This window comes from Macrotis lagotis, chromosome 1 (assembly GCF_037893015.1).
Source record: "Macrotis lagotis isolate mMagLag1 chromosome 1, bilby.v1.9.chrom.fasta, whole genome shotgun sequence".
NCBI lineage: Eukaryota > Metazoa > Chordata > Mammalia > Peramelemorphia > Peramelidae > Macrotis > Macrotis lagotis.
The window spans coordinates 354,839,882-354,862,680 of NC_133658.1; the positions used below are offsets into that span (position 1 = coordinate 354,839,882).

The 22,799-nt window shown below is 35.4% G+C and overlaps 1 protein-coding gene across 2 annotated transcripts in view; it reads right to left on the reverse strand.

Moving 5' to 3' along the window:
- Positions 1 to 324: 324 nt before the first annotated feature.
- IFT52 (intraflagellar transport 52) overlaps positions 325 to 22,799 on the reverse strand; it is a 38,307-nt gene continuing 15,832 nt past the window's right edge. Inside the window, exons 8-15 of one of the 2 annotated variants that reach the window (XM_074212001.1) lie at positions 22,649 to 22,765; positions 21,663 to 21,749; positions 18,133 to 18,201; positions 14,675 to 14,829; positions 10,540 to 10,627; positions 4,564 to 4,672; positions 3,732 to 3,877; positions 325 to 2,587 (exon numbers count right to left, since the gene is read on the reverse strand). In XM_074212001.1, coding sequence (XP_074068102.1) covers positions 2,540 to 2,587; positions 3,732 to 3,877; positions 4,564 to 4,672; positions 10,540 to 10,627; positions 14,675 to 14,829; positions 18,133 to 18,201; positions 21,663 to 21,749; positions 22,649 to 22,765 — 819 coding nt within the window. In that variant the 3' untranslated portion in view covers positions 325 to 2,539. The remainder of the gene's footprint in view (positions 2,588 to 3,731; positions 3,878 to 4,563; positions 4,673 to 10,539; positions 10,628 to 14,674; positions 14,830 to 18,132; positions 18,202 to 21,662; positions 21,750 to 22,648; positions 22,766 to 22,799) is intronic. The other variant, XM_074212002.1, reaches the window with a different exon arrangement.

Here is a 22,799-nt window from a genome sequence, read left to right on the forward strand (position 1 = left end):
GAGTTTGAATCACATTTGAAGCAATGGAAGCATAGTTGAAATAAGGATGCATTATCATTCATTGAAGGACAACACATGTGAACATCAGTTGGGATGCAATAATTTATATCCCTCCTTAATAAAAATGTTTGAATTTTGATGACATTAATCAAACTGTGTTTCTTTTCTAAAAGCCCAAGCAATAACAAAATAATGAAACTTGAAGATGGTTCTTAAAAGAGAAATAAGAAACATTCATAGCAAAAATCTAAAAGCATAGTATGCTTTAGCTGAATAAGGAACAGAAATCCCAGAATGTTGATCGAAAAGTGGCTTCAGAACCTCTTCAAGGTGACAAATGTGAATTATTTATTTCTTATATACCAGTTATTATGCTAGGTGTAAAGTTCAAAAGTAGAATGAGGCACACAGTTCACAACTTTGTGGGCAAGTCAAGATATATCTGAATTAACATTAGAGATCAAGACTTTAGGGGGAAAAAGTGAAAACAATTAATAAATACTTATGATTTAATTCAATCAGAACTTAAAATCTGGTAGGGAAATTATACATACAAAGCTAATAATATTAATAATAATAATAATAATACACAATATTATTGAAGTACATTAATAAAATACAAAATAATGTGCCATCTTTGATCCAAGGAGAAAGGTAAAGGTTATTATTATTAATGTGTATAAATGGTTCCCTAAGTGTTTCAATTACCTATGTATTTTCTTACATCTAAAGAGTATCATATATTCCCTCTAATTTGTGTTCAATCATTCAGCAAGTATTTATTGAGATTCCATATTATATGTTTTGTTACTATGAAGGAGATATATTTGTTGTTTTTGTTTTTGCAAGGCCATGGGGTTAAGTGACTTGCCCAAGGTCACATAGCTAAGTAGGTATTATGTGTCTGAGGCTGAATTTGAACTCAGGTCCTCCTGAAGACAGGGCTAGTGCTGTATTCACTGTGCCACTTAGATGCCCCAGAATATATATTTTTTTAAAGTATAAGATATATTCCTTTCCTTGTAAGTACTTAAAATCTATTTTAAAATCACCTGACAAAAAAAATGGGGGGGGCAGCTAGGTGGCGTAGTAGATAAAGCACCAGCCCTGGAGTCAGGAGTACCTGGGTTCAAATCCGGTCTCAGACACTTAATAATTACCTAGCTGTGTGGCCTTGGGCAAGCCACTTAACCCCATTTGCCTTGCAAAACCCTAAAAAAATAAATTAAAAAAATCATATGACAGTGAACAGAATCAGATGGTGCAATGAATAGTATCCCAGGCCTGACCTCAAGAAGACTCATTTCCTCTGCTCCAAAGTGGACCCAGATATTCACTAACTGTAGGACCCTGGGCAAGTCACTTAACCCTGCTTACTTCAGTTTCCTCATCTGTAACATGATCTGGAGAAGAAAGTGGCAAACAAGTCTAGTATCTCTGCCAAGAAAAACCCCAAATGGAGTCATACATGATTAAACAATAAAGAATAGAATAAAAAAGAATATAGACAATGACTATACCTATATAAAGGCAACAATGACAACAACAAAATCCTGATTCTTTCTTGTTGCTGGTGCCTCTCCTCAAACTGTCAGAGATATTTTTATGGAAACTCATACATGTACATATTGTCTTTCCCTAGAGAATTTAAACTTTTGAGTGCAGGGACCTCCCACACCCTTTTTTTTGCGTGGCTACTGCCCATTATACTTCCTGGCACACAATAAGACAGTTGATTAATTAATATTTATTAATTAACTGATTTAATATTCAAGAAAAGAAATTCAGAATGGACCACAAAATACCTGTTAAAAGTTATTAGTCTTTTCCTTGAAGCTGTAAACAAAAGTTTGCAGTAACATGCACAAATAATGAACATAAAACAAATGATTATTTATTATTTAAAAGGCCTACAAAGTAAAATATTCAGAGAAGGAAGAGACCTTAGGGGAAATATTACTCAAGGTAACTTCAATTTTATAATATTTCATTTGAAGACACAGGACCAGAGCTTAGGAAGGGCTAGGTTTCATAGACCTAGGAGCCTGTTAATTTCTGTTCATGGTCCATTATATTAAGTAGATTCTGCAAATTAACTTATTTTTTGTAGCCAATAGGCTACATTAATTAATATTCATTAAGCATAAAAGTTGTGTAAATATCACAAAAAATCTGAAGCAAATTATTACACCTTTAACAAGACAAAGACAGGACTGGAATTGAAAGAGAACATTTTAATGTAAGAATATTTCTCTCATTACAAAAGTATAGCTCCAATAAAAAAAGAATATGGGATATTTATCTTACATAACGATTTTGATAGTTACCAATCCTCATAGTGTACCTGCGTAGTCACTGCAGAAGATATATAGAGTTTTTAAGTTTGTACCTATTTACAATATAAAAATTCATGGCTGATAGTAGAGAGGCAATTTTGACAAATATATGGAAAAACAGAAAAAGAGTTTACAGTGAGAGACCAGACAGTAGGTTGGTTGTCTTAGTATCTCCCCTTCTTCTGGTCTTGTAAAAGATGTCCTCAGAAATTGCTATGAAATGTAGCTTCACTTGTGTCAACATCATGCTCCTTAAAAAAAAAAAAAAAAGGAATTTTAATATAATGCTAAAACACATTTATTCAAGTACTAATGACTGTTAAACTGAGTGGCCATAGGCAGCTTCTGGTATTTAGCATTGATCTAACACTAAAGAAGCTGAGAGGTCAAATGGCAGATCAGAATTACTGGTCTTGGAATCAGTCAGGATTCTGCTTAGATCCTATCTAGGATATTGAACACCGAGACTATGAGCTGGGTCCTTTCCTACTCTAAGTCATAATATCCTCATTCAAGTGAGGTGATATTTGTCCTACTGAAATCACAGGACAGTTGTGAGGATTAAATGTGATCACATATGGCAAGCACCTAGCAAATATTAAAAGTGCTAGTCAGTTGTTATTAATTTCATCCAGCTCTGGATAAGAGTTCTAAAATTAAAAATGGATCATCCACTGCAATTTCAATCAAAAAACATGAAGCCTGTCAGCAATGTTCATCTTCCCCTCAATCATAACTTCTTACCAAAGACTTAAAAGACAGTAACTGCTCTTCCAGATTCCTAAGAGGCCCAAAGTTCCTATTCACCTTACTGCTTAAGGTGCCATGGGCCTTGTTGCTGTGATCACTACACAAGAGCTACTTCTACATAGTAACTGAGTAACACAGTGGACAGAGGTCTGGACCTGGAGTTAGAAAGAATTGAGTTCAAATCCAGCTTTGGACACTGTAGTTAGGTGGTTTTGAGCAAGTCATTTAAACCACTTAACATGCCTACATTTCCTCATCTGTAAATTGGGAATGACAATTGCTCCTACCTCCTAGATTGCTAGGAGAATCAAATAAAGTTATATTTGTAAATTTCTTAACACAGTGTCTAGCACATAGAAGGCATTGGACAGATGTTTATTCCCTCCCCTCTTTCCTCCTCAAACTTAAGTCCATCAATCTGTTCCTTCTCACAAGACATTCATATAGGGGGGGAAAAAGCAGTCAACGAGCCTTTATTTCTTAAAATATAAATAAAGAGCAGGGGTAAATTAAGCCAAAGATTAAATTCAGTCCACATGGTCATCATTCCTTATGTATGTTTTAAAAATGGGATTTTCACCATCAGAATCCAGTTCTCAGAACTAAACAATAATTTTAGTATTTGGTATGGTATAAACACACTACCTGATTCAGTTTCTTAAATTCCACCACTTGGAAGAATATATGCTCCAGAACATGTTTAGCATCCTGTTGTTCCTTTTGTAGTTTATTAGTCACTCCAAGAATGTCACCACACTTCCTGACATAGAATTCCAGGTCCTCCTCAGTACCTAAAAAGATGGCAACACTCAGCTCAAATACTGTCTCCTGCTGTATCCTAAAGTTTAAAATGTAACACATTCTACACTGTTCACAATTAATTGTTCAAAACCTTTTGCTATCTCTAAATTACATTTTAAAATATAAGATGCTATTATATAAAATAATAGAAGCTTTAGGACCCCATTATTTGTATTCATGCAAAAGATTTTGACATTTCTCATTAGAAGAGACTTGAATGGTTTGGGTACCCATAATTTTTTGGAACTATCATTTCCACATTACCCATCAAGCAAAGATGACATCTGTGACCTAGTGGCAACTGAGTGCATGCATATTTTAATTCTTTTCTGGTAGTGGTGATTGATTTGTATTCATCTGTCCATATTCTTTACTTAACCTATCATCAATAGCACATATTTTTGAGAGGTAACTTGGGTTAAGAGCATAATCTGTGGCCAGTTAATGGTTCAGAAAGGAATAAAACCCATACCTTCAACTTATTAGCACTATGGTCTAACTAACTGGGATAATCAGCCACTGGAGGGAAATATTACAATAATTTGCATGAAATAAAGGAAACATAAAATACACTTTAAATTCTAGTCATGTTTTTTTCAGTTCAATGAGACAAATGTTACAGTTAAATATTTCAAAGGAAAAAAAACCACAAAAGATATAAACTGATCAAACTTACACTTATTGGTAATTTGAGCAAGCCGTGCTTTCTCTGAAGAGAAAGTTTCATCCAAGTCAAACAGTTCCAAAGGAGGTGGTGGTAATTCTCTGAAACTGGGAGGAAAAACCTAGGTATAAAACATCTTTTGTTATTAATTGTGAAAAGTTCACCTTAGGCTACTGAAAATTCTAAAATGAATATTTAAAACATAAATATTCTTATTTCATGATCTCAGAATGCATTGTTATTGCTTAAGTACTTATAAGACTAATACAGCTTTTACAGCATTTGAGAAATCTCAGACCCTTTCCCTATATAAAACCCTCAGAGATTCCTCTCTTGACTTTCCACTTATCCCTCTCTGTTGCTCCTCTGTTACACACTTTTATCATTTCCAGTATCAATTGTTGAAGCATGTCTACTTAAATTCATTAATTTAACAAATATTTAACCAAAATTTTAATAAATAATTTACTAAAAGCAATTATTATGCTAAATGATGAGACATAGATTTAGATGTTAATAAGTGAATACTGACTATATGAATATTACTATGCAAAAGCTGCAGATGATACAAAGAACAATTCTACAAACATTAAGTACCCATCATGTGCAGAACACTGTCTTGGTCACTGAGAAGATAAAACAATAAATCTAGAATAGCAACATTCAGTCGCATTCACATACCACAATTTGTTCAGCCACAAACCAACCAATGGGCATCTACTTTGTTTCTAATTCTTTGAGATCATCCTCAAAGCAACTTGAACTACAGTCTTTCTTTTTGTAAATATAGGCCTAACAATGGAATCTCTGCATGAACGGGTATGAACATTTCAGTTACTCTCTTCACAGAATTCTAAATGGCTTTCCAGAATAGTTGTGAACCACTCATTTTCATTTTTTTTCCCTCTTCTACAGCTGTAGTTAAATTCAGCACTTTGTTTTGGGCTCAAGTCTGCCAGACACTCCAAACCATCTTCCATTTAGCCACCAGAGTGATTTTCCCAAAGCAAAGGTTCAACTGTGTCTGCCACATAATCAATAAACTCTAGTTTACTGGATCCCTATCACCTCCAAGATCAAACACAACATCCTCTGTTTAGCATTCAAAGATACTCTTACCCTAGGCTCCTCCTATCTTTCCAGTCTTCCAATATTTTGTTTCCTGCCACCTACTCTTTGATCCAGTGACCCTGGCTTCCTGGCTATCCCTTGAACAAGTCACTCCATCTTTTGGCTCCAGGCATTTTCTCTGACTGCTTTCCATGCTGGAATGTTCTCTTTCCTCATCTTTGTCTCCTGGCTTCTTGTCTCACCTAAAATCTAATCTTCTTTAGGAAGATTTTTCTCAAGTTCTTTGAGTTCCAGTGTCTTCTACCTCTTATTACCTTTTTATCCTATAGAGAGCTTGCTTGTATATAGTTGGCTGCATGTTGTCCCCTATTTAGTGTGAGCTCCTTTTCCTCTTCTTCTCTCCTTAACACAATGTCTAGAACATGGTAGGTGCTTAATAAATGTTTACTGACAAACCGAGATAACTTCATTCATTAAATAATTTTAATTCTAAGCATCTTTGTTAGGAGAGAAAGAAATCCAAAAAGCATAATCTTGTCATGGATTTGTACATCTGACATAAGTCACTTTCACCTTACAATTTCCAGTATTTTGAAAAGATGACAAAATTCCATAATAGGACAAAATACTTTGTTTGGTTAACAGCTTGGATTCATGAAGCAAAACAAGAATCATTAAAAATGTCAAAGCATCTCAGAGAATCACATTTCTAAACCATTCTATTAGGTGAAGGGAAGAGATAGATAATAACCTGAATTAGATGAAGACATTCTACCATAAGCTTGATTACCACTCTAATTCATTTGCTGGGTATTTAAAGAGCTCCTTCTTCAACCTTTACCCGGTTTCCTCCCAGAAAGCAATTAAGCCTTTGATAACAATGACAGAAAAACATTTCAAGTCCAAAGCATTGTCTTAAAGAAAAGACTAATTGAGTTTGTCATTAAGGTAAGACCAGAAATTTCAGACCAAGATAATTTCCTATTAGAAAATATACTGAATGTCAGTACAATTCCCCAAGTTGTTTCTAGTTTGGATTGTTTTCAATAGAATATATAATGCTGTATGAAAGTCTAAACATATAGCAACCCAAATTAAAGAAGCTCAGAGGTTCTACCTCATACTCATTAGATTGGCAAGTATGACAGAAAAAAAGGAAAAAGACAAATGTAAAAGGAATTATGGAAAAACAGGCACACTAATGCTATATTGGTGCTGCTGTGAATTGCTCTGGCTATTTTTAAATGTAAATTAGAATTATGCCCCCAAAGTTACTACATATTCTTTGACCCAGCAATGTCAGTACTAGGTCCATATCCCAAAAGAGATCAAAGAAAAAGGTTAAGGATCCATATATACAGAACTATAATTTCTTTTGGTGGTAAAGAACTAGAAACTAGTGTCCATCAGTTGAAAAATGACAAAACAAACTGATATATAAAAGAAATGGAAAACTATTGAGCTGTAAGAAACAGTGTAAAAGACAGCTTCAGAGAAACCTGGGGAGACATATATGAACTGATGCAAAGGGACGTGGCAGAGCTAGAAGAACAATACAGACAATAACACTATAAAAATAAAAGACTTTAAAACCTTTTATCAACGTAATGACCAACCATGATTCCAGAGGACCAGTGATAAAGCCTTTTCCTGAAGCCCATCTCCTAAGAGAGAGGTGATGGACTCAAGTTGCAAATTGAGATCTGTTTTTCTTTTCTTGTTCAAGGTCAATTTGAAAATTTATTTTGCTTGGCTAGGAAAATTTGTTGCAAGTATTCTCTCCTCCTTCTTCCCCATCCCAACTGCCATTTATTCATTGGAGTGAGTTAGGAAGGAAAGAAAATAAATTTGAAAACAAATTTTAATTAAAAAGAAAGAAAGAAAAGATGAGTAGGACTCCATGGACTAAAATTCTTCAGAAATCAAGCCAGGAATGGACAGGAAATTCCCAAAAATGAAACTCTGAGAAAAATTACGATGAGGAAGAAAGCAGAAAGGTGGTTTAAAGAGACCAAGAAATTCACTAAATAACTTAGCATTCACATATAAAGCCCATGTATAAAAGACAGAAGAACAGGCAATAAAGATCACATACACAGACTTACATAAGCAGTTTTCATTCCCACCCCTCACACCGCATTCCTTAGTAGTTTAAAACTAAGGACAAATGTCCAACAAAACTAGTCTTCTCTCTGTTTCTCCCAGATGGCCCTTCACCTCCTAGGTCAGTCAGATAAATTTCTTAAAAATTATCATTTGTATCCCTTTATCTAGAAGACTGATAAAAAACGTTTGAGCTTAACACAAAGGTCCCAGTACACATTCCCTTGGACATTCTACTATGGACTTCTAAGTTTACTATTACCACATTAATAATAATCTAATTGTACTATTATTTAGAACAATGTATGTATGAAGGCAAAACACTGCGAATACCTTAGCTTTTATTCTACTAGGAGAGAATACTTACATATAATAGTATCTAATGAATAAATATAAAACATTTAATATTATATTATTAAATTTATCTTTATTAAATTATTTTATTATTAAATTATTAATAATATAATATATTTATATGGTAGTAAGGGGGCGATGCACTCTCATCCCTCATAGAATCACACTCACTACCTTCAAGACATAGCTCAAGCAACAATTTTTCCCCATTATTTGGAGGTTCCTAGTGGAGAAACTAAGAGAATATATGTTCAGACCCACGTGTTAAGTTTAAAATTTTTTATCAGTCTCTTAGATAAAGGTATATCAATGATGATTCTTATTAAACTTACATTTTCATGGCTGACATGCTCTCCCTCCTCATCTCCACCTCTTGACCTTACTGGCTTCCTTTAAATACCAACTAAAATCCTATCTAGTGTCTTTTTTTATGAATTTTCTATTTATCCTGTTTATACACTGTTATGTATATATTTGTTTACCTGTTGCCTCCCCCATTAAATTCTAAGTTCATGGAGGGCAGGGACTGCCTTTTGTCTCTTTTTGTATTCCCAGAGCTAACACAGTGCCTGGAAATGTTGACTGACTGACTATGAGAGACTGATGATATAAAGTTGGGAGGGACAGTTATACAACTATGAAGGATAAGATCACAAATCATTATGAGATACAACTTAAAAGTCTTATATTTAGGTTCAAAGAAACCAACTTTACAAGTACAAGACAGGAGTGACAAGACTAGATGGTGGTAGTTCTGGGGGGTTTGCAGTTCAGTATGAGTTGATTTGAAATAAAGCAGCCAAGAAAACTTCATTTAGAGAGGTGAAGCATTCAGGATTAGCCAAAAATCATCAGTCAGTCTCCCGGGTTTTGCCCTGATCAAAATATAACTGGGAGGTTGTGTTGAGTTGGGTTGTCACATTTTTCAGAGCAGAGTATGACGAAGGGCGTCAAGTTCATGCTACATTAAAATCAGCTGACAGAAAAGGGTAGACAAGAGAAGACAAGAAGGAGTGCGATAGCTTTCTTTCCATGGAGGAAGGACTTTCACATGGAAGGAATAATAGATATGTTCAGTTTGGCCCCAGAGGGAATAACTAGGAGCAATGGGTAGAAGTTGCTTTAAGATTAATTCTGTCTCAACATAAAGAAAAACTTCTCAATTAGCAGAGACAGATTGCCTGCAGATGGAGATCTGACTTTATTTTCCCTCTAATCAGGACTAAGTGGCTCTTTACTGCCTTTGTTGTTGCTGAGTCCTTTCAGTCATGTCTGACTCTTCAGAATCCCATTTGGGGTTTTTGTGGCAAAAGTTCTGGAATGGTTTACCATTTCCTTCTCTAGCATATTTTGCTGATGAGGAATCTAAGGCAAACAAGATTAAATGCTTGCCAGTTGAGTGTCTGAGGTCAATCTCATGAAGAGGAATCGTCCTGCTTTTAGAATAATCTCAAACTACTCCATTTGATATGTATAATCTTTCCCAGCATGACCCTAGCTTCCTTCCAGGAAGTTGGCACATCACCTCCTCTCACACATACTAGCTTACATGCTAGTCCCCATACACGACATGCAGCCCCTTGCCACCTCCCTGCTGCCCTGAATCCTTTCTTTTCTCAATTCTTCATCCTGGAACTACTTTCAAGATTCAGTTCAGATGCACTTCCTGTAGGCAGACTTTCCTGATACCTCTTATTATAAATATCCCCCCCCACCCCTAAATCACTGTATTTATTTGCACATACTCTGAATTTAACTATCTATGAACCAATCACATCCCCCTAATAGAATGCAGGCTCCTTGAGAGCAGGGATCATCTCAAGTTTCTATTTGTATTCCCAACACCTAGACTAGGAAAGATAATGTATGTTTGTGGGTTGAAGACAGAGTAGGTTCCTTTTCACTAGGGGTCTTCAAGAAAAGCCTAGACAACAATTTGTGGGCCATACACAGGAGATTCTTATGCATACACAAAATAGTCTACATGGTCTCTTAAGTCTCTTCCAAATCTGAAATTCTGTGATCCACTGAATGTTCTCATAATTAGATGATTCTCATAATTAGTGGTGGAAGTATAAAAACAAAACACAGGAAAATAGCATTTTATTTATCATTTTTAAAGTCACAGGAGTAATAGCCAAAATTATGCCAAATAGTTCTTAAAAAGTGGGTTAATTATAAAATAACATTATATATAAATGCCAAGTTTGTTCAAAAGTAACAAGATGAATATTTTGCTGATCTTCTAGCCTCACCTCTACTAGTATGATTGCTAAATAAAGCCTCAAGGCCTTTTCTGCATCTTGGCAAGACAGTTTTAATAGTATCTCTCTGGTTTAATCAGCTTTAGTTTGACTTCTCTATCACTTTCTGTCATAGCACTATTTCTACAACTAGGTATAATGGGCAAAATGAATGTCAAGTAGCTCCATCACATAATACAAAACCTTAGCAACTTACTGCTGGTTGAAGAGCAGGTAGTGGAGTCTCAAATTGAGGTTGGATGAGTTGGAGAGGCTCATGCTTTACATTTAGTTGTTCATAAGCTCTGTAAAAAGAAAAAAAAATATGAATTAAGGTCAGGCAAGATAAGTTACAAGTAAATATTCCCAATTAATAGTTTTGTGACACATGCTTTTTTTTTAACAAGGCAATGAGGTGACTTGCCCAAGGTCACACAGGACACATACTTCTTAATCTATCAATTCTAAGGAAGAAATGACCCCCCCCATCCCAAAAAGCCTATATTCCTTTTTTTAAAAAGTTTTTGCAAGGCAATGGGGTTAAGTGACTTGTCCAAAGTCACACAACTCGTAAACATTAAGCTGCTCTGCCTATATTTTTCAAACAAAAGATAATTAGAACAAACATAATGCCCATTTCAAACAGAAGTATTTAATATTATTGAATTTAGAATTGAAGGCAGTGGTGGAGTGGATAGAGCACTGGCCCTGGAGTCAGGAAGGCCTGAGTTCAAATATGACCTCAGAACACTTAATAATTACCTAGCTGTTTGACCTTGGGCAAAGTCACTTAATCCCACTGCCTTCTAAAAAAAAAGAAAAAGAAAAAATTTAGAATTGAATTTGACTCACAGGGTAATTAGAGCTTAACAGAGTATTACATTTATATAAAGAACAAAATGATATTGTGGAAAGAATAGTGTCAATTTAAATTTTTAAGTTTGTCATTTCTAAGCCCAGTAACCTTAGACAAGGCACTTAACCTGTTTACTTTTATGTAAAATGATACATTTCTTTAAGAAGAGTCCAACCTCTGACATTCCATTATTTCTTATAAGGAGTTTCTGGCTAAAGAAAGACCTATCCCAGTCAACTCTTGCTTAGGTGTTTTTCAGAAGACTCTTTTCTCACCATTTAACTGGAGGTGCCTTCCTTACAGGAAGCAACATTTTTTTCCTAGAAAAATAAAACTTCTCATGACTTCTATAACTATAAGTTATATATGAGGTACTGATCTGCACTCATGGAGAGAATTTCCAGGTTGAAAGTTCCTTACTCGGGGCGGCTAGGTGGTGCAGTGAGTTCAAATCCGGTCTCATACACTTAATAAATGCTCTCTCCCTGCCTTTCAGCTTACATTATATAATGATGTCATGATGCTATAAGAGAAAAAGGGCTCTGGAAGTGGCTTCTGGAAATTAAGTTCGATCAATGACTAAAACATTTAAGTCACTCTCCCCTGAGACTCAATGTCCTCATCTGTAAAATGGGGGAAATAACATTTACACCACCTGTCTCACTGGATTATTGTGCAAATCAAATGGAAAAGCCCTATTTATGCCCTTTTATTGTGCTAGGTTTTGGTGACACCAAGATGAAAATGAAATAGTACCCAACCTTAAGAAAACTGCATTTATTCGGGGTGGGGGGGAAGGGAGAAGATGGACATATAAATAAATGCTAAAAAAAAAATACAAAATCATTTAGGCAGAAGGCATTAGCTGTTGATCTTATTTATCCTCCCCAAGACTGAAGTTTTCTCATCTGTAAAATAAACAACTGGACACTATATCCATTTCAACTCTAGCTCTATAATCTCAAGGTCTTATTTTACTTTCTTTACTTATTGCCATTATCATCATCATCAATGCTTTAAATAGAACTGAATCTTGAACTAAAATGGGTTTTTACCTTTATAATTTCACACAAAGCACCTCTGAAAACAGGAGTGCTCTGTGAATAGTTATAAACATGGAATTATGTATTTATAAACATGCCCTCACCGCACCAATAGTTATATGATCATGGGCAAGTCACTTCCACACCTTGGGCCTCCATTTCCTCATCTGTAAAATAAGACATTCTACATGACCTCTAAGGTTCTTTCTAGCTTTAAAATGGCTATAAAGTCATTATTTTATGAATTTTTAATTGAGCAGATGGATATTCAGAGGTAATAAGAAGCATTTACACAATAACAGTGACTTGAAGTCAGTCTGTAAAAACTGGCACAAACAGTGATGAATCAAATAACATCCTTATTAGAAGCCCCCTTTTCCCCATGTCTTCATGTTTTCTTCTTAATTTAAGTAAGCAAGGTTAAAGTGGGAGCTAAAAAGAAACAAGGCCTTTCTGCATCATTAGTTTCTAGCAATAGTTCAAGTGAAAGGGGAGCTGACAGGAGAAAATGAACACTTTGCTTTGACCCTGCCTGGTACTTTCACAGCCTTGGTCAACCTGTCCCTCTCCCAACTGGGAGCTGCTGCTAGTTTCTCCAGCCCTAAAAGCTGCTTTTCATTCCTCTGTTTCTCAGCATGGGGAGCTCAGGAGGCTAAAACCTCTGGTCTAAAGGCTTACTGAGCCCTTTTCAAGGCCACTCATCCACCTTTGGTGTCTACCTTCACCCAATTCTCATCTGTGGTTCCAAGCCACACCTCAGTGATGATGATGATGATGATGATTCTTCATTTTCAGACCATAACATCAGGGAGGTGATGCCATGACTAGCACATGAACTGGATTTGAGTGAGGGGGGATGCTGTGCTAAGTCACCAGTCTCACTTTCTCCTCCAAAACCATGTGGATCTGGTGGGGTCTGATATGAATCAGGATGATTGAAGACGGCCTTGGATGCTAGGCAATCAGGGTTAATGATTTGCCTAAGGTCACACAGCTACTAAGTGTCTAAGACTGGATTTGAACTCCCATCCTCCTGACTCCAAGGCTAGTGCTCTATGCACTACACCACCTAGATGCCCAGCACCACCTCCCCCACTTGTACCACACTCTAGACACATGCCATACTCCAATAAAACTATCTCAGCAGAAGGGTTAAACCAGTTTGGTGATGACCTCTAACCTCTAACACCCAAGCAGGTGAAGATTTCCCTCAGCAGAATAGGTAGATGAGAACAATTTGTTCCAAGTGTCAACAAAGTGGCTGAAGCAGGTATTGTGGAGGACTCAGTGTCTGGTCAGACATCACAATTACCAAAATCATCTACTGCATCCCAGGCCATGGCCCGTCATCTTGATTTTTGTCCTGCCACTGAACTTCAATGACCCTGGAAGAGAGAGTGAAGCTGACAATTCTGCCTCACTTAAATCCAATTCAGGTATGACTCAAATGATCATCATGCAATGTCACTGCTCCTCTTTAAAAACAAAGGACAAACAACCCACCACCAGAACAAGAGAAAATAAGTTTTTATGAATGCTTAATTACTCTGATACCACTGTAGTCAATGACTTCACTGTGTTTGAGACTCCTTTCAAACCCTCTTAATATAGTTTTTTCTCACTAGTGAACCCTAATGTTAAATAGGTCAATTGTTCTCAATTCAAAAGGTCTTATTATTCCCAAATCTAAGAGTGTTGTCTTGATTCTGGGAATAATTCATAAATCTCTTCCTCAGCATCCTTTCTAAGCCTAATTCTAGAAGTAGTATCATCTATTTTCCTGCTACTTTAACAACTTCAATCAAAATTTCCTTTGAAGGTCTTTTATAACATGATCAAAAAAAAAAACACATCATGACTCAGGAGATTATATAGAAAAGCTTTCTTTACTAAGGAGATCCAAAGTACAAAAGGGGAAAAAAAGAGGGCTAAATGACTTATCCAGGGATCACAATCAATAAACACACAAAAGTCAGGATGTGAACCTACGTTTTCCTGGTTCCCAGGCCAACTCTCCATCTACTACTCCAGACTGACAAAAAAATTCATTTCTAGATCATTACATCTTTCATAAAAAGTGAAAGCAGTCACCAGAAACACTAACCCTAAGAGTTTCCTCATCAGCCAAATGAGGAGGTTGGACTCCATAATCTCTAAAGTCTCTTCCAGTTCTAGTGACTCTACTTCCTGTTATTCTGGAGGAATGAAGACTGAGCAGTGAAAGAAGAAAAACCAAAGCAAGACAAAAGAAGTGCCTTCCAGAAACTTGTTACCTAATGGTGTCTTAGCCAAATGGTATATTTTACTCATGGCTAAGTAAGGATTCTAAGAACCTTGATTCCTATTACTAAATTTATGTTTAAAAGCCAAACATTAAGAAAAACAAAAAACCCCTCTAAAACTTTAAAATCAAGTTAAAATGCATTTCTAAAAGAGAAGTTAAAGGTGCTGACTTGATAACTTTAGATAAAGAAGTGGTATCCAGTTGGTAAATGGATAAGTCAAAGAGAGTTGTGAAGTCACGCGGGTTCTCATCACCCTCCTGAAGACACACTCGAAGTCGCTCTGACAACATAGCAGTGTCTGGCAACATGGTATAATCAGAAATCTGAAAAGCACAAGATTGATACCTTGAATGATGAAAGGAAAAAGGAGGAAAAATTTTCTTCAGTCATGTTTAATTTTTATTTTTCATTTTTTATTTTTAGGTTTTTGCTAGGCAATGGAGTTAAGTGGCTTGCCCAAGGCCACACAGCTAGGTAATTATTAAATGTCTGAGGCCAGATTTGAACTCCTGACTCCAGGGCTGGTGCTCCATCCACTGTACCACCTAACCGCCCTTAATTTTTATTTTTAATATTAATATTAAATTAAAAGCATTATGTAACCATACTCATAATGTCCTAAGTTAAAGAAATTCACCTTTCCATGACACAACTGCACAGAACAATTGCCCAGCAGTTTCATTCAATTTGCAAAGTTAGGGCAGAAAAGCAAAAGATTTTCCAAAATTCGTAAAAACTAATTTTTTTTTTTTTTGCAAGGCAATGGGGTTAAGTGGCTTGCCCAAGGCCACACATCTAGGTAATTATTAAGTGTCTGAGACCGGATTTGAACCCAGGTACTCCTGACTCCGGGGGGGGGGGGGGGCTTTATCCACTGCGCCACCTAGCTGCCCCTAAAACTAATTCTTCATATAGAAAAGTCTTGAAATATAAAATCCCAATGACCCTATGGTCTTCCTTTCTCATTTTCCAATCTATGTCCCTCCCTCTCCACATCACTTGATATCCTCTACCAGCATAGGGAACAGTATCATGATCCTTAAAAGATAATTACAGTTCTGTCCTGACAACTACAGAGTTTGTTCCTTCTTATAACCCATGTTCCTGTGGGCTCCTAGTGAAATTTGGAGAAGTGAACATTGTAGAACATTTTACTACTGTCTTCACCTTATGGATCCTTTTTTCTCTTTATTATTTTATAAGTACTTGAACAGGAAAATGAGATGAAAAGAAACTGTTTAAGATCAGAATAACTAGCACACAGATGTCTTAAAACTTTTTCCTACCCACAGTGTATATTACTAGGCAAGATCCCTTTCCAGACACAATTTGAAATTGAAATCTACTTCCCCTCCTTTCACATATGCCATAGAATTTTCATAAAAAATGAAAAACTGGCATGTCTTAAAATAAAAAAGTATATAGCAAACTTTTCTTTCAATGAATTAGATCTTTTCATTGGCATTTATTTTTTATTTCTGTCATGACCAATCTTTCTGTAATTTTAACCAATTAACTGTAATTAATTACAATTAATAATTATTATGAATTAGTTCACTGATTGATATATTCCACTAACAAGAAGATTTGGATTTCCTAATGAGTAATTTCTCTGCTTTTTATATAATTCAGGAGAAAATACATCAGCTCTCAACATCCAAAACTGAAAACTTCAGAAACCTATGATTCAAAAGTTTTAGGAAAAAGTAGTGAAAAGAGTGATGGTCTCAGAACCAGGAAAACCTGAGTTCAAGTCTTGGTTCTGACATATTTTGGCTGTAGGAACCTGGGCAAGTCACTTCATCTAGCAAGGTTCCAGAAGCTCTCTTAAGACTAGAAGGTGCAGGGGGCAGCTAGGTGGCACAGTGGATAAAGCACTGGCCCTGGAGTCAGGAGTACCTGGTTTCAAATCCGGTCTCAGACACTTAATAATTACCTAGTTGTGTGGCCTTGGGCAAGCCACTTAACCCCATTTGCCTTGCAAAAACTTAAAAAAAAAAAAAATAGACCAGAAGGTGCAGAAATGATGCTGATCTACATCAAGAGAGGAGATTCTTCCTTGAGGATGGGGTTCACCAGGGTCACTAAAATCTCAGATCAAGTGCCCCCCAAAGTCTGAAGAAACCTCAGATTTCATCCTGTGAAGTGAGGTTCTATAGGGTAGGCAGACTTCCTTCTTCTCTGTCTTCAACACTTTAATAGTCAAATAGAAGAATATTAAACTACTAACTGACTATGAGATATTTGATAGATCAAGTCCCCTCTAGGAGTCTGGCTTCCTTTGACAGTTCAGATTAGGAGGTTAAAAGAACTTCATATACACCCTGAATTCTTTATTCGGATAATCTACTTCCTCTAGTGGGGCAGATTCCAACCCAACCATGCTTTCTAATTCTATGCCTTTCCTATACATGTCCTCCTATATAATCTCCATAGAAGCTCCATTCACTGTATGACGGCCTTCCTTCAAATATCCAAAAGCTTCATGAATAATAATGAAACACCTGAGCTATCTGTCCATAGGTTATCACTCTCCTTCTTACAATTGACAACTATATCAAAAAAAAAGAAAAGGAAAGAAATAGGAACAGATGCAATAGAATTTCACAACAAAGAAACATTTTGTTTGCTTAGTTGTGGATTTTCTTGGTTCTGCCTTATTAAATACAAAGTGGACTTTCTGCTATACTTTATCAAATTAATAAATTTTAAAATATTTTTAAATGAGTAGATTGAGTTTATTTTAGGTCTTTCATGCTAAGATTCTAGATCTACTGCTTACTATTAATGCCAATTATAATTTGTATTGGCTTCATATAAATACATGAGTTATATATAAATACATATACAAATTCATATAAATACAATAGTTATAGAGGGAACATACCAGATATTTAACTGTTTTTAGTACTTCATGATTTAGAGATAAAGTTGAACATAGGTTATTAAGAAATGTTCTGTTAACATTTATCAAACATAAATTCTGAAGTAGAATTCCTTTCCTTCTGAAAGACTATTTTATGATAAACAGATTTTACAAGTTCAACTCAAATACTTTACAACAGTAACTTCACTTTGTTGTTAGCAGGCACTAAGTAATAAGTACCCTAATTAAAATGAAAACCATGACAACAGTAAAAATTATGCTGGAAAATAAGTGTAAGATTTGGGAATACTTTCTTATACAAGAAAGTTGAAAGTTACTGGACAGGGAGAGCAACAAAACAGGATCACAAAAAAATAAGACAGACCATTGATATGGATGCTGTCTCAGAATCAGTTTATCTATGTCCAGTCATATCATCAATGAAGAATAATAAACAATGGCTTCAGGGATCCAATGAAAAACAAAAAATATAGAAAGGCCTAGGGGATGACTAACATAGAAGACTGGGTTTATCATTTCGGAAGAGCTCTGAAAGATCACAGTTAACACAGGATAAGAAAACAAAGATGAGTTCTTATCTATATCAAAAAAAAGGAAGAACATCAATGAGATTACAGATTCTTCATAGTACTTGATAACACTGTCTTAAAAATAGAGCTTAAGAAGAGGACACTCCTTTCAGAAGGTTAAAAATGGCAAAATGCTGTCTCTCTAAATTAAATTTTAAATGATTTCCTACCTCTGGGTCTTCTGCATCAATCTGGTTTAAATGGATGTCTGTTGTGGTGAGCCACTGGAAAACTACATCCTAGAGGCAAAAACAAAGTCAAATAAAGTAAGTGAGAAATAGTAAATTAAAAAGATTAAAAATAGACTAAAATTAGTTGTTCCATGAACTATTTCTCAATGTAATTTCATCAACAATTTAAAAACTATTACGATTCATGAAATTTTCTTCCAAATACTGCCAAGTTAAATTATCATTTCATCTAAAAATTTTTTCTAAGTTTAGTTCTATAATTTTGTAACAGATTTCACTGGCATTCATTTAAAAAGTTAACAAAGATGTCCATTTTGTTTTGATGGTAGAATGAATCACAAAAATAAATTTCACAAAATCTCAATTCATTTGTTGAAAAATAGATTATAAATATTCATTTCATAATAGATCATGAAATTCTTTTGCTTTTGAGTATCTGGAATTTTAGAGTTTTTAAACATTTCATAATATACATAAAGTATAAAATATGTGTAATACAGTTAAAGCAGTGGTGTCAAAAATCAAATAGAAAAGGATGATTGTAGCCATATATTGAGTTAGAAAACCACTTATTTTGTTAAATATATCTCAATTATATTTTTTATCTTGTTCAGGCAGTTGTCAGGAATTTGTATTCAGACTATGAATTTGACACCTCAAGTTTAGTTCAGCTTTAAAATATCACTAAAAAATTTGTCACTGGTCTGACTTACATTACTAATAAGTCAAGCTCACTCAGTTACAACTTCTAAGAAAATTTTAAAAGTTTCAAATAGAAAATAGAATTCTGGAAATGGAAAGGGTTAAAATAAAAATCTCTCATGGTTTTAATGTCCAAAATATATCTGCAAGAGCCAGTTTAGTCTTCCAAATTTCAGCTGGATTTTGCTAATAGTTTGTATTATGTATTATTCTAAATTTCAGAAGCTAAACTCTATTCTCTCCTCCTCCTCCTCTACTCTAGTCTCTGAAGTATCAACAGTAATTTTCACCAAGGCCCATTCTAACAATATTTCCTTTATCTCATCTCCTCTTTCATCTTCTCCTGTAGATAGCTACCACAATCATTTATTAGTTTTTTTCTTGTTGCCTAAAAATATACCAAGACTTCTCAATCCTTAACAGAATCCTATTAAACCCTACCAATCACTCAAGCTATAATTCTAAACTACTCTCTCTTCACCAAATTTCTAGGGAAAAAATTGTCTATACCTAATGCCTTCTCTTCCTTTTTTCTTTCTTTTCTAAATTTGCAATCTATCCTCTAACCCCATCACTCCACTGAACTTCTCCCTCCAAAATTAGCAATCTCTTAGGAGCTAAATTTAATAGGCTTTCCTCAATCATTACTCTTGACCTTTCTGCAGCATCTAACATAACTGACCGTCCTATTTTCCTGGATGTTCTCTCCTCTCTGAGTTATGGCAGCACTCTCTCGGTTCTTTACCAGTCTAACCACTTCTCAGTTTCCTTTCTTAGTTCATCTCTATATCACACCTCCTAACAGACATTTTACAGGGATATCTCCTCTTCTCTTCTCTATACATATTCTCACACTTGGTAATTTCAATGACTCCATTTGAGTATCGTTTCTATGCAGATGGAGAGACTGGGACGGCATAACTGATAAAGAGTCAGGCCATCAAGTCAACCATTTTACAGATATGAAAACTGAAGCAAAAAGAGATTGTGATTTACCTATGGTCAAAAAGCTAGTTAAATGTCTCTGGTGAGATTTAAACCCAGGTCTTGCTGTCTTCAAGTCTAATGCCTACCCACTACCTCAAGCCACTAATATATACTGGTTATGATCTTGGAAAAGTCATTTAACGTCTCAGTAATCTCATATTAACATAACTAATTTTTAATATAATGCTTATTACACACCACACACCATACCAAATAAATACTTTATAAATATAATCTTATTGGATCCTCGTAACAACTCTGAGATGAGGAAACTAATACAAACAGAAATAAAGTAAACTGCCCAAGGTTACCAGTTTGTCCAAAATTGAAGTTAAACTCTGATCTTCCTGACTCCAGTACTATCCATGCATCACCTAGCTTCCTAGACTATAAGTTTCCAAGAAAGTGCTCACTTGCATCCCTTATCCTAGGGATAATCACAGTAGCAGAGTTTGTAAGGACCCTGGTAGGTTAACATTTGTAAAACACTTAGCTGTGCCTGGTTACTGTGTGCCAGGCTTTTTGCCACCCTCCTATTCCTGCTCCTGTGCAGATGGCACCTAGTCTACTACCCAGACTCTCCTGGGCCCTAGTCCCACATCACCAACTCTGTATTTCCAACTGGTAAGTCTTGAACTCAACATGCCCAAAGTCCCGACCAACCAGTTGCTCAACTTCCCTCTTTCTGTCCAGGGCATCACCTTTCCCTCTGGTTATCTTGATTCCTCATTTACTTTCCACCCCACATATTCAATGACCCCTTCTCTTTCCTCACATGTCCACTCTCCTTGCTCAGTACTTCATTGCCTCTTGGCTGGCCCATTTCAAGAATGCCTGTTATTTGGCATCCTAGCTTCAAATCTTTCCCATCTCCAATTTATCCTCCACACAGCTGTCAAAATAAGAGCAGGGGGGAAGCTAGGTGGCTCAGTGGATAGAGCCCAGCCCTGGAGTCAGGAGTACTGGAGTTCAAATCCGGCCTCAGACACTTAATAATTACCTAGCTGTGTGGTCTTGGGCAAGCCACTTAACCCCATTGCCTTGCCAAAAAAAAACTAAAAAAAAATAAAATAAAATTTTAAAAAAGCAGAACAAAATAAGAGCAGGGCTTCCCAAGCTAACGGCCTGGTCAGGAAATTTCAGTGGCTTTTACTGTCGCTAGGATAAATAAAAACTCCTTTTTTTGCAACCCTAACATTCCAGCCTGTTCCACTTTGCTTTCCATTGTGTACTTCTTGCCCTTGATTCTCCTTCTCCCATCTCAATCACTTTGTATGGCTGACCTGCATACCCAAAACACAGTCTTTTCATCTCTGCCACTTAGAATCCTTTGTTGCCATCAAAACTCAACTTAAGCTCCCTCCTTTTACATGAGGCCTCTCTTGTTCTCCCCAGTTGTTAGCACCTTCCCTCCTAGAATTAAATAGCTTGAAATTTTGTGTGTGTGTGTGTGTGTGTGTGTGTGTGTGTGTGTGTGTGTTGTCTACCTTGATGGCATGTCAACTCTTGGAAGGCAGAGACTATTTTATTTTTTGTCTTTCTATCCCTAGAATCTAGCACCTGGTTCATAGTAGGCACTTAATGCTTGACTGTTTGAGGAGGAACCTGAGTTTACACTTGGATAGATTTATTTCCATATTTTAGCTTATCAATTAAGGCTCTCTTTCATTGATGTTGTCCTTAAAGGAATAGCTGAAAAAGCAATGGCCATTGCATTTTCTCAAATAGCTTATTTGTTTTACAAATGACTGAATACATCAATGGCCAAAAATGATATATATTTATTGTAAAACAAAATAATCATTCCAAAAAAATCTTACCATGATTTTGCTATTTTCTTCTTTATCCAAATACTGGTCACTAAACATGTGGCAAGAACCTAGCACTGCCAACTTTCCACCTTGGTTCTGTCAATGACAAACAATACATTGAAAACACACAAATCAAAAACATGACAAGCTTATGTTCATCACCATCTATCCATTTAGGGTTGCTCAGAGTACATTCTATAAACTAAACAAATTACAAAGGCTACAAAACAATTAGGATATACACAATATAATACCATAATATACTAAGATCCAAATCTCATTTTCATTTAAATTCTTGCATAGTCTTAGTCTTCTATTTGACTTTTAAAGGTAAATACTATGTGCATGAGACAATGACAATCATGCTTTAATTTGTGTTCCCCCACCCCCATTTTATATTATCCTGTATAATGAGAGGATAATTATCTTCTTGTGTTCTTAAAAGAAAGAAAGATTCAAAAGTAAGCTATATAAACTGAATTAAAAACTATTAAATGTATAATCAGGTCATGAAGACATTTATGGGTTTCACAATCAGTTTTTACACCTATTATAGCAAAATGGTATAGTACAGCTTTGTTTGACATCAAATAAACAGAATTATATCTGAGGCATGCATTTTGAATATTTTAACAAGATGAACATTTTATTGAGTTAGATACTGCAAAAGAGCAAACTCTAGAATTTTTAAAAGATCTTTCAGGAAATTAATATTGGACATCACATTAAAAATTGATTCATTCATTGGATTAGGGCATTGAGGTGAGGAGGCAAAAAAATGAAATAAAAACCACTGGAAATAATTCAAGACTATTTTAAATAGAGGTTTCAATTGGTAGAGTTTTACAAAAGGACAAATGACTGAATACTGCTGTGATTGGAAACAAAACTATATGTAACTCCCAGAAAGAAAGTTCAAAAAAATGACTTTCCTTTCTACTAATCATAATTCATCTTATATTTTCCTTTCCCTAATATCATCATCTTTTCCCTACCTCATTTCTCTCAAATAGATTATAGATCTTCTTTCTAATCCTTTTTTCTGCCCTGACAGAGATTCTACCATTGTCTTCAGCTTCCTCTTCCAGCATTTTGTCTATAATTTCCTCCAGCTAAATGAAAAAGGATGTCTAGTTAAAGACCAAT